This window comes from Camelus ferus, chromosome 5 (genome assembly GCF_009834535.1).
Source record: "Camelus ferus isolate YT-003-E chromosome 5, BCGSAC_Cfer_1.0, whole genome shotgun sequence".
Taxonomy (NCBI): domain Eukaryota; kingdom Metazoa; phylum Chordata; class Mammalia; order Artiodactyla; family Camelidae; genus Camelus; species Camelus ferus.
Window position 1 is genome coordinate 73,526,161 of NC_045700.1, and position 16,688 is coordinate 73,542,848.

At 36.6% G+C, this 16,688-nt stretch overlaps 1 protein-coding gene across 1 annotated transcript in view; it reads left to right on the top strand.

Annotated features, from left to right (window-relative positions):
* SF3B1 (splicing factor 3b subunit 1) overlaps positions 1–16,688 on the top strand; it is a 46,051-nt gene that overhangs the window by 1,552 nt on the left and 27,811 nt on the right. Inside the window, 1 exon segment of the mRNA XM_006175216.3 lies at positions 8,390–8,569. Coding sequence (XP_006175278.2) covers positions 8,390–8,569 — 180 coding nt within the window.

Sequence of the window (16,688 nt, forward strand, 5' to 3'; positions counted from 1 at the left end):
GTGAGTTGAAATCCCCAGCTACAAAGTATGTTAAGCACTTTTCAATACAATACAGGATGTACTTGTCAAATTGAGGTGGTCCTGTAGCTGCATCCAAACAATTCTATATCAGATTACCTTCAAATACACAACCGCTGCCCTTCTTGCCTTAAACCTTAAATATTGCCCATAGTATCTTTCTTTAAAACACATTTTCACCATTTTACTCCCCTGCTCAACACCACAGTGGTTACCAGTTGCCTACAAAATAATAGCCATCATGTTGCCACATTCTACAAAGTTTTATTTCACACCATTGGTATTGTTAACTAGAAGCCCTGTTGAACATATTTTTCAGTACAATACATGATGTACTTTTTTTTTAGTTAAAAAATTTTAATGGAGGTACTGGGTATTAAACTTAGGACCTCGTGCATGCTAAGCATGCACTCTACCACTGAGCTATACCCCCACCTCCTGATGTGTTTGTGAACTTAATATAAGGCCTTCTTTTAATTACATCTACCAAACATTTTCTCATTGAACTCTTTCTAGACATAAGAAAATATCCACTAAACTGGGTCACCCAATTGAATATTCTCCCCACCCCAGATTTTAAGGCAAATAAAGGAATCTTTGTAATAAATGACAGTGCATGGTACTCATTAAACTTCTTAGCAAAGGAAAGAATAATATGCTGTAAGCTTAAAGGTGATTAAAAAAAAAAACTCTGGTTCAGTTTTAGTAGGCAGCAGCGCTTCCATAAATTGGGGGCTAAAAATCTGTCTATGCAATAGGAAAAGATTGGTAGTAACTTAAAACTGAGTAGATACCTGTGGGAAGCAGTATCTTAGAGTCCAAACCAATGATGCTGCCAAAAATATATTTGACACAACATCCCTATTAAATATTATTGCCAAAATAATTGAATCTGAATCTGGTCAAGCTTTTAGATATGCCAGTTTAAACAGGGGATAGAAGAACATGTTAAATGACACCAGGGGGATATAATCTGCCAAATACAGAATATGAGAAATTCTATAGGACAAATGACCCAATTTCTTCAACAAATAAAGGTCAAATAAAGAAGGGGGACTAGCAGGGTGGGAGGATTGTTAGAAATTTACAAGATTTAAGAGGCATTATTTGGATTTTGTTTTGAACAGAATATAAGAAGTCATACAAGATCTATACAAAATATAAGAAGACATATACAAAATATAAGAAGACATACACAAATTCAACTGAAACCTCTACTTCAGTAGAGATTCAAACTGAAGATTTTACAAATAGAATATGATGGTTGTGGTTTGCTTTCAAATAATCCACTGGAGGGCGGAGGAATAGAGTGTATGAAACAAAATTGATCATTTGTTGATAATTATTGAACTGAATATGGGTAATGGAGAGTTTATAATAGTGTTGTATCTAATTCTTGTGGATGTTTGAAAAAAATATATATATAAAGCCTTTGGGGAATGAGACGTGAGGAAGAGCTTTTACTTTTCATTTTGTATCTTTTTGGGAGGTACTACTTGAATAACTTGTAATATACATTATTTTCTGGAATGAAAACTAAATTATTCATGATATTGGATTTGGCAGTGATTTCTTGGATATGACAACAAATGCACAAGCAACAGAAGAAAATATAAATTGGACTTCATCAAAATTAAAAATTTATACATCAAAGGACACTATCAACAGAGCAAAAGTCAACACACAGTGAATTAGAAGAACTCAGTTTTCCACCTGTGTATTCCTCCTGTGTGTCTCTTTTGCTACTCACACAAAACAATTCACTTCTTATCACCAAATGTGCGGAGGATTTTCTCACACCAATTCTCTGTGACACCAGCTGGGTGTCATTATGACTTAATTCTAACATTATCTACCTGGAGATAGTGTCAGATCCCACAGGTTAAGGGCTCAGTCCCACAAGACTGCTTCAACCCTATTTCAGATGCCAATCGCAAGGAGTAGGATCCCATGTTACCCACAACTTCTGTCCAGCTTGGCTACAAATCAGAAGTTCCCATGACCCTCTACTCAGGTTCAGTTAATTTTTTTGAGGTTCACAGAACTCAGGGAAACATTTATGTTAACCAGTTTATTAAAGGATATGATAAGGGATACAGATGAGCACAGCAGCCAGGTGAAGAGATACATAAGGTGAGGTATGAGAGAGTCCCAAGCACAGGAGTCTCTGTACCCATGGAGTTGGTATGCGTCACCTTCCCAGTGTAGATGTGTTTGCCAACCTGGGAGCTCTCTGAACCCCATACTATTGGGATTTTTTTTGGAGGCTTCATCACAAAGGCATAATCAATTGTTAGCTCCATTTCCAGCCCCTCTACCCTCTTTGGGGAAGTGTGGAGGGGGTGCTGGAAATTCCATCCAGGAGCCCACCCAGAGTTGCCTCAATAGAATAAAAGATGCTCCTAGTGCTCTTATCACTTAGGAACTCACAAGGAAAGGAACACTTCCGAACTCGTTCTATGAGGTCACCTGATACCAAAACTAGACAAAGACATCACAAAAAAAGATTACAGGCCAATATCACTGATGAACAGAGATACAAAAATCCTCAACAGAATACTAGCAAGTCAACTCCAGCAATACATTAAAAGGATCATACACCATGATCAAGTGGGATTTATCCCAGTGATGCAAAGATTTTTCAATATCTGCAAATCAATCAGTGTGATAACACCACATGAACTGAAGAATAAAAACCATATGATCATCTCAATAGATGCAGAAAAAGCTTTTGATAAAATTCAACATCCATTTATGATAAAAACTCTCCAGAAGGAACATACCTCTACATAATAAAGGAACATACCTCTACATAATAAAGTCCATATATAACAGACCCACAGCTCACATCATACTCAACAGTAAAAATCTGAAATCATTTCCTTTAAGATCAGGAACAAGAAAAGGATGCCCACTCTTGCCACTTTTATTCAACGTAGTTTTGGAAGTCCTAGCCACAGCAATCAGAGAAAAAAAGAAATAAAAGAAACCCAAATTGGAAAAGAAGTAGTAAAACTGCCACTGTTTTCAGCTGAGATGATACTATACACAGAAAATCCTACAGATGCTATAATGAGTCCTTGGCCTGTGGAATAAGAATGTAGTAGGGAAGGCTAATGAAACACTCTCTGCCAAGATAGTAAATAAAAATATTACCATATTCTAGAAAATATGGCATAGATTAGTGCCTTAAAAACCTGAAGAATGGAAGGGTGGTGGTCCCCATCATGTCTAAATTGAAGTCTGGCCCTTACAGGGGCTATACACACCCTGGTGGGTAACAGTAAACTATCACAAATTCAACCAGGTGGTAGCCCCACATTGCATTTGCTGTGCCAGATGTGGTAGCCAGAGCAGATCAACGTGACCTCAGGTAAGCAGCAATTGATTTGATGAAAGAGTTGTTTTCCATCCCTAATAATAAGGATTTAAAATAGTATTCATTTTCTTGAGCTGGACAAGAGTATACATTGAGTTTTACTCCTGAATTTTGTTAACTCTCCCATAATATAGTCTATCATAATAATTATCAATATATAGTCTTTAAAAAAATTTTATTAAAAGGGGGGAGGTAACTAGGTTTATTTATTTACTTCTATATTTTAATGGAGGTACTGGTATCACAATACAGTCTTAAAGGACCTAGACATCTGGACATACAGCAAAACGTATTAATCCACCGTATGGATGGCATTGTGGTAACCATGTTAATCAGACTAAATGATCAGGAAATGATAGGTATGTTGGAGGCTTGGAAAGACACGTATTTTCTAGAGGGTGGGGGTAAACCCAATGCAAATTAAGGGTCTGCTCCATTAGTGATATTTTAGGGCAGGATTCCTCAATGGTGACACTGCTGACATTCTGTTGTGGGGAGATTTCCTGTGGAACATAGGATGTTGAGCAGCATCCCTGGCCTCCAGATGCGAGTAATTCCTCCCTTGAAGTTGCTTTAGGTGTTACAGTTCAGGTCAGAGAGAAAGACACATGGAAACAATTATCATATGAAGTGGCTAGAGAAGTTAGAGATGTTTCTGGTATTTCAGGAGCATGGCAATATCAAGGCATGCTAGCTATCACTCCTCAGGGGAGATTTCCTGGGTTGGATGACACCTGGTCAGTCCTATGGGGTGAGAAGGAGTAAGCCAGGTGAAAGAGAGTACGGGAGATGCGGGTGGAAACGGGAAGGCAAACATTCTAGGAACCTAAAGAGGATTAAGTTGTGATTACCAAAAAAGTCTGTAGACATTGCGAAGTATTCCCTGGATGACAAAAATCACTCCCAGTTGAGAAGCACTGTTTTAGAGCATAGTGGCCTGGGGCATGCCTGCACAGCCCCTCCAAAGTAAAGGACAAACTGTTGCATCTTGTTCCTCCCACTGCCTAGTAGGTTTCTTTGGGTTTTGGGTGGCATCAAAAACTGCCAGTTTTGTACTATAGCTATTGTTGTTGTTATTATTGCCAACATATGTAAGTTCACTCTGGTACCAGCCTCATTCCCTTACTTCATTTAGGTATTTTCTCAGATGTCGTCCTCTCAGACACCTCATTGTTTCTATCCCACCCTGCCATCCTGCTCGCTCTCCCCTTACTCCACCTGATTTTTTACATAGCACTTGATAGTACCTGAAATTATACAAACATACAAATAGATTTTTAATCTCTCTAAGAATCAGATCTCTGTGAGGGCAGTATCTTGTTCAACATTGTATTTCCAGCATCTAAAGCAATGTCTGGTATATGATAGGTCCTCATTGAGGTTCTCAAATTTTTTTTAATAAATGAGTGATGAAATTTAACTTTAACTTTTGTTTTGATGAGGGTTCAACTGGAGAAACAGACCAGTATGAGATACATATTAAGACATTAATTCAAGAACAAACAAGGCATTTATTGCAAGGAATTGGTTTATACAACTGGGGGCACTGGCTAACAAGCAAGTCCAAAATCTATATGGCAGGCTGTCAGCAAAGGCAGGCTGGAAATCTCCAGCACAGGCTGAGGTTGCTGTCCACAGGTGGAATTTCTTCATCAGGGAAACCTCAGTTCTGAAGACTTTTCAACTGATTGAATTAGACCTAACCAGATTATCTAGGACAATCTTCTTAAAGTCAGTTATTATAGACTTAAAGCACAACCACAAGACCTTCTATAGCAACACCTAGATTAGTATTTGTTTGAATTACTGGGGACTATAGCTTAGCTAAGTTGACACATATTAGAAGTCCATCACAGCATTACAGGCATCTAATGTTTCTGAGACCCAATCCCCTTAGCTATCTGGGACACCTACTTTACTTACATGTGCTCTGAATCTAGATATTTCACCAATATGAATTAAAGACAGCTCCTTGCTGACTTTTAGCTAGAAAAAGAAGCTAGTTAATAAAGTCACACAAATATGTTAATATACTGCTCTTCTCTTCTAGTTAGGCCTGGTATAGCCGAAAGAGAAATCACCCAAGGTAGTCCAAGAAAAGCTGTATTATTTCAAGAATGGTCCTTTGGATGCTTGGAACTGGAGGTGGTTCTGGACTCAACGTAGCTGTGGGGACTCAAGCAATAGGGGTTAGTGATTCTTCACTCTTATGTCATTAAAGTGACATTTTCCTCTGACTCTTTCTGTTTCAATAGCAACTGGCAGGTTCCTTTCATACTTCCAGTTAAAATTTCCAAGAGAAGGTATCTTGGCTTAGCCAATAACTTCCTTTGTTTATGCGCATATTTGAGGCCAGGTTCTAGATAGCTGGTCAGGTGCCTATCTCTTCCAGGAGAATAACCAGTGCTGTTCCCCTGAACAGAGAGTTTGGTCAGGTCAATTGAAGCTAGAAGGAAAAGTTAGGCACATTGACTGACATACTCAAAACATTGTCTCAGGGTTATCTTTTATTTAACCGAGTAATGCTTCAAATTTTCAGAAAGAAAACTCTAGTTTTGGAAATTTAGGTGTAACTGAAAGGCAGATGGAAATAGAGTCTTGGCCTAGGGAAGGTAGAGTGTAATGTCCCTTTGATATAGGAGATTTCTGGAAAGCTTAACATTATGCATCAAGACTGTGGTCCATTCAGTCCCTTTACCTTTGAAAAGATGGGATTGATAAACTGTCAGTGGTTTTCCAATAGCATGGAGTTTCACGGCCTTTATAGCTTCATCCCCAAAGGTAATTTGTGCAAGTTACAACTAGCAATTAACATCCTGAAAATTATTATATCTTGTTTTTTGTCTAGAAAAATTATGTATGTTTGCTACTTTGGTGTATTTTTTGAGGAAAAGCAAGCCTCCAAATGCCCTGATAAGAAAAGGAATGGATTTTCCTTTTAATTAATTGGGTGTCATCACTCTCAGTTGTCTAGGTTATACAAAGCGGGGAGAAGGTCACCTCTTCTGACTTTTGAAATAAAAAACCTCTCCAGAAAAGGGTGGGAAATCCACTTTAAGTAATACCTGATTATTATTTAATATTGAAAATGGAAACTAAAGGGTACTTATTGAAAACTCCTTATTTCTGTCTGAATATCTAAGTCACTATTTTATTAAAGACAGTTCATCTTTAGAAGACAATTAAAAGAAGGGAGTCTCCCTTGATCTTTGGCAAAGTCTCTTAAATCTCACTACCCCATATGTGCACTTGCCCTACAAAAGTAACTTAATGCTTAGGAACCTAGAGAAATATGCACATAGTACACAGTGGTCAGCAGGCACAGCTTGTCTATCTTGGAAAAACAAAAGATGTGATTCCCTACTTTACAAATGCTTTCTATTTCATTTTTTTTCCTGTTTGTAAAAATTATATATGCTCCTAGCAGAGTATCTGGAAAATACTAAAAATTACAAAGAAAAAAACCACTCATAATTTGATCATTCACAAACATCTACTATTAACATTTTGGTGAATTTTCATATATTTTTATATGACTGCGATTGAGTTGTATTTATGAATTTATCTTTTTTAAAAAAATCACGAATCAAGAAATGCAACACCCTTGCAATTCTTTATGTCAACATGGATGAATTTTTAGTTTGTTGGGTTGTTAAAAAAACTTTTGGAGGGAGGTAGCTAGGTTTATTCATCTATTTATTTAATGGAGGTACTGGGGCTTGAACCCAGGATCTCATGCATGCCAGACATGCACTGTACCACCCAGCTACACCCTCTCCCTGTTTGCTATTGATGGATGATAATAACACCTTTCTCTAATTCATTATTTCTCATTCATTCTTTTTTCCTTTTATTATTTTAAAATATGGTATTTTGTATATCTAAAAGAATACATGTAATCTATGTCTAGGTTATAAACCATTTAAGGAATATCTGTGGACCCTCTGCCAATTCAAGAACTAGAATTTATCAATAATTGGCATAATAATCTACATGTTCTTCTCTTGTCTCATCCTCCTCCTCCCCTAGCTAGTTTAACTTAAATTAAAACAATTAAATCAAACACCTGAAAATTTTAGCTCATCAAAATGATTTCATCGATGCTAACAAAAATCTCACTTTTTTGTTACTAAGGTTTCTACTAAGTATTTCTCTATCACACATCGAGGTAAATCGTTTTCTTCGTGATGGCTATAACCTTGACCCTTACCTGCTTTCCTAAACTGCTTCTAAAGAACTTCTCTAAGTTCCGTTCTTTAAAGTCCAAGGGCCAGTACAAGGTAATGCTCCTATGGCTGATGCTTAGGGGAAGAAAGACCGCAGTATTCTTATCTTTTAAAAATTCCTGGTTTAGGAATGATGTTTAGGATTAAGAGAGGCATTAAATCAGTATTAATGCTAACGATCTGGGCTTTTCTAAGAATCTAAAGTTAAAAAGCTTTAAGAGTGGCAGAGTTCCTGCTGTGTAACTTAATAACCGTCTGACCTTGCACAATTTATGTATACCCCCGTCCTAGTTTTTCTCTCATTTCGTGAGATTAGCAACAATTTACCCATTTTATGTAAATTTCAATAGTGCTTGGGAACATATGCTGTATACCAAACTCCTACTCAAATGGTAGCTAATTATTTAAAAAGAATGAAAAATGACCTTGAACTACAGTGCGAGAGATGAAACTTACAATCGTTTCCGTAACTAAGCACTGCAACAGCTGAGACACGCTAAAGAAAGCTTTTGTCTGGTCCCCAAACGCCTTCCGGTGAGTTTGGAGAAAGGTGATTGAAGGTTTGAGGCTTCTTCCAGGCCTGAAACCTTAACGTTTCTCACAATGATGGTTTTTAACTGTCCTGGGGGAATCTACTTTCCCCCCAGGGCAAAGTTACTCACTTTAAAGCACTAAGGCTCACCTAGTTCTTTACGGGTTTGCCACGAAAGCCGCCTCCGGCCCCGATCCTCCCTCCACCCACAATGCACCTCTTTGTTCCACCTAGGTGGCTGCTCTGTCACGTGTTACCCGACTGTGCGCGCGCTCCCGCCCGGTGCATGCGCAGAGAACAGCCCGCAGCTATTTTTCTCCGTGGCCGCGGCGACGAGCGGAAGTTCTTGGGAGCGCCAGTTCCGTCTGTGTGTTCGGGTGGACAAAATGGCGAAGATCGCCAAGACTCACGAAGGTAAACGGTTTTCTCCTAGTTACGTGTGTTCTCCGCTACCCAACATGCCAAGAGTTTGTCTTCTTAGGTTTCTGCCTCTTTTTGTGGTTTCTTTTGTGGGGCCCGAGGCCGCGCTTCGGGGCCCGGGTCGTCTGCTCGGCGCTCGCGGCGCAGGCCACTGCCCCGCGTAATGGCGTCCTACTCGTACACCCCCGACTGGCGCTTTGTTCCGTGTTTGGATGTTGCTACGTAGGAGTTGCTTTTCTTCTTTTATCAGAGGGCCTCTTTTAAACAGCTCGCTAAGGAGGATTCCTGGGGAAGGGATCGGAAAGACGGGCGTGGGAACAGTCTCTTGCCTCTCGGAACTGTCGTTGGCATAGTTAGTGCTTAGGACGGTCAGAAAAGCCCTGAGACACAGCAGCCGATTTTCGGGCAGCCCTAAATCGAATTCAGTCAAATAGGCCCATTACTCTTAACCTTCATTAGTTTGTGTATCTTCTGGTGTCTGAGATATATTCTTGGTTTTTGTTGTTGTTGTTCGCAATGAGTTGGGCATAAACTGGTAGTTTTTCTCTCTCGATTATTTTTAGTATAGAATTGTTCTTTGGAGACTGATTTTTGGTGGAAGAGGGAAAGGCACATTAATTAATGGCTAAAATTTTAAAAGTAGTTGGTCATTTTGTGGAATACAGAGTATGCAAAATTAGGAAAATGTTGGGAATAAGCTGGAATCCGTTAAGGAGTATTTAGAAATGACAGGAAACAGGGTTACTTTTGAGAAAAGATAAGACATGGGGAGTTGGAGCTGCATTCCTTGATTTCTGACCTGGAATCCGAAATTTTCATCAAACAGGAGCTTCGAAGAGTGTCACTTTTATTTCACACGTCGTTTCTAGGTACCTGGCTCAGTTAGTCTGAGAGTTAACAAAGACTAAGGCCATCAAGCTTTACAGTCTAGGGGGGAAACAGATGTGTATACATCTTCATTCTTTTATGAGGCAAATGAATGTTTAACAGAAGTAGAAGCAACTTGTTCTGGGAACCTGGGTAACGGAGTGATTAATTTATGCTTAGGGCTATTTCCTGGAGATGACGTGTCCCTGGTCTGCAAGAATCAATCGGTTTTAAATTAGGGGAGGACGTTCGAGCCTGAGAGAACATCTTGTAACCAGGCAGTGAGTCGTTAAAGATGTGTTTGAGTAGTTGGCTGTGGCAGGAAGAGTGCAAGAGCTCAAGGAGGGAAAAAGTAGATGGGTCTGGAAATGTTGGTTGGGACCATAAATAGTTGTGTCACCCCTAAGAACTGAAGTCCAGCTTTCTGCAACTTATAAATTGGCAATAACTTTAATCTTACTATTTTTGATAGGTATTTGGGATTGAAACACTTCAAACACAAATGTTTTCTAGGCACTTACTCTTCTGTCTGTAGACTATCTCAAACATCTTTTGCAACATAATTGGAAAATGTAAAGATGTTGCTATTTTTGTTCATTCAGTAGTAGATTATTCATTTGGGGGCATTTTATGTTTTTGATTACTTGTTTATGATATCTTTATCGTAAAATATTTTTGGATAAGAAAATCAAAGTTATGATCAGTTTTCCTGTGTTTTAGAAACCCAGTTGAAAGTTTGGGTTTATAGAAGATTGCAGTTCATTTACCAAAACAGCTTTTTTTATTTCAGAATATGCTCTCCATCAGTACAAATTAACTGATGCCATAAAGAAAGTATTGGCACATTCAGTTTCGCATCTGAACTCTATTTGTCCATCACTTTGGAGTATAAGACAGGGTGATAAATGTTTAGTAGAAGTACTTCTAGTATTTACATAGTTTCCAACTCCTTCCGCGTGGCGTTTTCTTGGAGAATGCTAGTCCTTTATGTCCATCTCAGTTTTCACTTGTTAAGCCATTTCTGATAACATGGAGCAGAATTAGTTTCTTAGGTTGGGTTTTTTGTGTGTGTGTGTGTGGGTTTGTTTGTTTCTGTTTTTGTGCTACTGCAGTACTCTGCAAACCTTTATTGCTGGGAATATGCTATCGTGTTGATTTTCTCTTATACTTGAGGTGGTTGTGTGCAGAAACTGCTTTGGTATCGCTAGTACCCTGGCACATGATGAGTGCTGAATATTTTACCAACACTTAACTGAGAGATTAATTTATACTGGAAGTATTAAAGAGTTTCAAAGAAAGGGGGCATTTAAACACATCTTTGAACGATTAGATAGGTTTGGGTACATCTGTTTGGGTAAGATACGTGGGAAGTAGGGCTTTATTTTCGGAACTTCCTGAGCTCAGAAGAAGAAATGTTAGGTTAGCATAAGATTAGGGAAGGCTTTGAATGCTGAGCTAGGTTTTGATTTTGGCTTTGCAATATCTACAGGATAAAGTGCCCTTCTCATTCTCTCAGGTAACAAATTACTTCTGTGATTTAGGAAAGTCATTGGTGGGCAGAGTGAAGGGTGACCTAGAGGGAGTAAGAACAACTGTTTTTAGGCTGTTGAAGTAGTTGACAGGAGGTCTTGAATTTGAATCTCACTGGAGCAGCTTTTAAAAATGTGTAATAGTTGTTTAATTTTTGTCTTAGAGTTTTCTATCATGTTGCTTTTTAAGTTAAGAAGATTATATAAACTTTTCATCCTAAATAATGTCCTGGTAAAGACATTTCTTTGTTGTAACTTGTAATTTATTATTAAGGTAATGGCTGCATCTGTACTTCGTAATTGAGTCTTAGGTAGATGATACTGTATTCAAACTGCAGTAGGTTATTGTTGTACCTTCTAATATGGTTTTTTTCACAGGCTGTTACTTCCCTTCATTGAACCAAACTTCTAACTTTTTCTTTCTTGCTGTTATTTCTTTCAAATGTTTCTTCTGTTAGGAACAGCCCTTAACATCCTCTTTAACCACCCAGTTTTTTGTTTTTGTTTTTTAATTTTAAATCCCTGGTCAGTATGGCTTATGCTTTCCAGGAGTGAAATATAGAAGAAGCTGGACTTTTCAAATCAAAAATAATCCCTTTTTTTATGCTGGGTGAAGTGAATCAGACAAAGAAAGACAAATACTGTAAGATACCACTTACATGTGGAATCTAAAAAAATGCAACAAACTAGTGAATATAACAGAAAAGAAACAGACTCACAGATGTAGATAAGGAACTAGTGATTACCACTGGGGAGGGGGAAGGGGAAGAGATAAGAAAGAGGTGGAGGATTAAGAGGTTCAAACTTTTAGGTATAAAATGAGCTACAATTGTACAACATGGGGAATATAGTCAATATTTTATAATAACTAAATGGAGTATAACCTTTAGAAATTGTGAATCACTATATTGTATACCTGTAACATATAATATTATACATCAACTATACTTCAATTTTAAAAATACAATATTATAAAATAAATACATAAAGTTAAAAGAAGAATAGATCAAATAGCAAATATCTTCAACTGCTAAATGCATATATCATGATCCAGCAATTCCGCTTTTACTTCTACAAATGTTCACACATGGAAAATCATTTATCAACAGTGATTTTTTTTTTGCTGTACTATTTGTAATAACAGGATTGGAAATTACCTAAGTGTCTATTATTTAGGAGATAATTAAATATGATAAGTCTCTTAAAAACCCCTTTTTGATGTTAAATTATGTCAAGTGTATACAGTAATTCATGTGCATAATCTTGCCATCCATCAGTTTTTCATGTATTGGTGATTTTGGCCAGTGAGGGAACACACACTTTTGTGTTACGGAAAAGAGAAAAATGAATTATCCCCAAATCCCATATATTGGCTTGTTTTGCCGCCATCCTTTGAATGGATTTTTGGGGGCATCACAAGGCTGAAAAAGTTTTCTCCCTAATTCTTTGCTTGTAGAATGGCTGGAATAGTTATTTTTTTACTCTTCATCTTCTGAGATTTTTATTTTCCTGTGTTCAGAATAGTTATTGTGTTGGTTTTGTAGATGTCCAGTATGAATGTTGCTAGTCAAAATAAAAATGAAAAAAAAAATTGCTTAAAGATTTTGAAAAAATTCTTTTCTGTAGAATATTTAGGAATTAATTTAATTGATATTAGCTAGGAAATAATCATTTAGGAACTGATATCTGTAATGTTCAGTAAAATAATTTACCACTGTAGTTAGTTGTCCTGCTTGGATTTTGTTTTAAGACTGAAAGTTGGTATACAGAATATACTTTCTATTTTTCTGGATGTCTTTTAGGAGTCTTTTTGAGAAATCCTTGCTTACCACTTGCTTCTGACTGGTGGAGAGTAAATGTGGACCAGACTGAAAGTGTCAGTGAGTGATTAACATCCAGAGGCTGTGTCTCTGTAACACAGTGAACAGTGGTTAGAAAGTTGCAAATAATACAAATTAAAAATGAGGAATAAAGATGCATCAAGGAAGAGGAAGTGCTACAAGCTGGACTTAGACTGTCTGAGGCATAGGAAAAAGAAGACACAGGAGGGGAAACCAGCAGGACAGTTATTAAATAGGTGTATCAGATGTGACGAGGGGTGGTTTATCTCAGTTTAATATTTAGGTCTTAGTTAAAAATACAAACAGTAGGTTAGATGTTGCCCATCTTTTAAAAGACCTCTGGTTCTAGTAGTACTATCTTTTGATGTCAAACTCAAATCTCAGAGAAGACATTGAATGTATTAATGTCAGAAAAATGTCTGTAATTTTAAGTTATCCCATTTTTTGAATTATAAAATAATACAATAATTTATACATAAATGAAAAATGGAAATCTTTTTATTGAATATGAACTGAGATTTCAAGTGGATCAGTTCATAAATTTATTCATTAATTCACACTTCATTAACCTCCACCTTTTAGGTAAGGGATTTGTTCTCTGGTAGTTGAAAATATTCCTAGGATCAGAATTCCCCTCCGAAAAAGGGGGGGGGGTTTCAATTGAATAATAACATTTTTTCTTTATAGATCATAGAAACAAATTTAGTTTTTAAAATAAATATTTTTACATCTTAACATTTAAATTTTACATTAACATCATTTGCAAGGTCAGTAAAGCTGGAAAAGAAAAACATGACAGAAGAATTGAAACTTTTAAGGTTAAAGATATTACATAAAAGAGCTGGGAAAAAATTGTGTATAGCAGAGAACTCTATTTCAGAAGAGAGAGCTTTTCTGTTTCATGGGGTCAGATTCCATGGTTTCAAAAGGGCTAGGAGAAAGAACTACCAAGAATGAGGGGGAAAAAAGGGAGGAACTTAAAAGGTTTTAAAAGTTTTAAAACTTTTTATTGAAAACTGAAAACATACACAAAGAATAGTGAGATGAACCCCCATGTTGCACCCATCATCTAGCTAAACAGTTATAAACTCTGGCCACTCTTAATCTCTTCACTGGCCTGTTTCACCTTTCCTGTTACTTTGAAGCAAATCCCAGACATACCATTTTATCCATACATTTTTCAGTGTGTATCTCTAAAGTGTAAGGACTTAAAAAAAATACCATTATTAAACCTAAAATTAATATAATAAAATATTCAGTAAGTGTTCATTTTTGCTGATTGCCTTGTAAACACTTTTTCAGTTTGAATCATTCCAATTAAGTCCATACATGATTAGTCTTAAATTTTTATGTTTCATGTCTTTTTCTTTTTCCTTGCAATTAATTTGTTGGGGTACCTTTGTCCTGTAGAGTTTCTCACAGTCTGGAGGGAAAGAAAATGGCAATAAAACCCACAACTTCCTCTGAGATTCTCCCACCAGTACTGCTGAAATCAAGATGTCAGGAGGCCCACAGCATGGGATGCTCCAAGAAAATTATTGGGTTTTGGAATGAGCACATTTCTGAAATCATACTTAAGATTAAGGTTGGACTGGCCGTGGCAAGGAAATCTAATAAAGGACTTGCAAATTCAGGTGCCTTTCCCACTGTAATTTTAATGGCAAGGAATATACTCTTCACAGGTTTCTAATAAGCTTAACTGCTACTTGGAATAATTTTTTTTTAATGAGTCCCACTGATAACACATATCTTAAAATAGGAATACCAACTTAAGAAAAACCCCATCCTTGACAGTTTACCCTTAAGAATCCTCCTTTAGTGAGGCTCTTTTAGGCTCTTTGGTAAATACAAGTCTGATACTTAACTAGTACTTTGGTTTCTTGTCTAAGGCTTTTTTTTTTTTTTTTTTTTTTTTTTACCACTTCCAGACTATACCAACTCGGGATTTGGAGGACTACCCATAATTTCAATTTTAGGATTCCGAATCTCCTGTCAAAATAGGGAATCCCTGCTCTCTTTTTAAGTGTTCAGCATCAGTTACCAAGAGTCCTGCCATAGAAACTCTCCTCCCCCTCAATAGATTTACTGAAGATGGGGGTAAGATTAAGTGGAGAACAGAAGTGAGGGTTTGATCCAGATAATCAGATAATTCAGAAATTCATGTTAGATATTTCTACCTTCTGTTACCCTTTAACATCATAAGGCTGTGGAATTTTATAATCTCACTTAACCCAGTTTTTCTTCATTTTATATATTCCCTTAATTTCTGTCCTCCTTTTCGTTTCTCAAAATTCTTCTATTGCACAGAATAATTCAACTCTCCTCTGTCCTTAAACTTGCATAAGTAAACCCACCAAAAAGACTCCAGAAGTTTCTGATAAAATTAAATGTGTGCTTATTTTAAGACCCAGCAGTCCTACTCCTGGTTTTTACCCAAGTGATACTAAAACCTATTTTGACACAAAAACCTGTACACTGATGTTTATGGTATTTGTATCTACAAACTGCAAACAACTTGAATGCCACTCAAATAGAGAATGGATAAACACACTGAAGTACAATAGAATGCTACTTAGTAATAAAAAGGCACAAACTTGGTACGCACAGCATGAAGACTGGAATCATTTATGGGGTGGGTGGATTAGAGTGCCAGCTCCAGGTAATCATGTATGGCAATCCTAGGCTCTTACCCAGTTTCTAGCAGACGGTATCCATTTTTCTTTATTTTCACATCCGAATGTCTTGGGACATTACAGGGATTACAGGGATTCTAATTTGGAAAGGGATTAGGAACAGAGGATTTGCTCATGTTGTTCATGATTGAACTAGAGGGAGATTAGCATAAACATTTCCTTTCGCTGCCACATCAAGTCTTTTATTTAATATTTTAGACCTCTGGTTATTATTTTGGGTATGTTCCCTCTCGTTTTGTTTTCTTACTTACTAATGAGTCTTACGTATTTATCATTTGTTGTCAGAAATTATCTTATTTTTAGTCAGTTCATTTTTAAGAAAGTACAGGAATATCTACATACCAATAGCTATAATTTAGTTAGAGAGCTTTGAAAATAAAGAGTTAAAGACAACTTTTTGCCTTTTGTAGAGATGTAAAATGTTTATAAAGTTTGAAGCTGTGGAAATTTACAAACTTTGCTGGAGAGAAAAATTTTGAAAATTATTTTTAATAACTTCTATAGATGGAAAATTACATTTTTATTATGAAATGTAACATAGAGAAGTATAGGGAAAAAATATAATGAACACAGTGTAACCCATTGCTCAGCTTTACCAGTTCTTAATATTTTGCTATAATTGTTCCACAAATCTTACTTATTTTGGAAACAAAACAGCTACATTGTTCATGAATGTATTGATAAAATTTGTTTGCTTGTAAATATTTGTATTATGTTTGGTATTTTGGCATGAGGTTTATTTGGAAATAATTACTGAGTTTTCTCGTTTTTAATTATTGTCACTTGCTTAACTGCTGGGTTTTGTGGGATCTGTTGTAATATTGTAGGTAACATGATTTGTGTAAATGTGCTGCAGTTCACAATGCAGAACAAGACCAATTAGCTTTTTGGACTTTTTAATCTGTACATAAAGATACAGAAACATTACCTGGTTAAACTATAATATACAACCTATAGAAATTTAGTAATGAACTCCCCTCAGAATGAACTATAAACAGCTGCCTAGCCTCATAAGACCTTGAGCTAGGTAATTTTGTTGCTGAATTTTGGTTTAATGGATATTCAGTCACAATACATACAGGCTTAAATAAACACTAATTCTAATTCCATATTTGTGTACCTTTGTAAGAAAACTGTTGTTTTATCAGTAAGTACATAAAATCAGTAGGGGAGACTCAGTAGA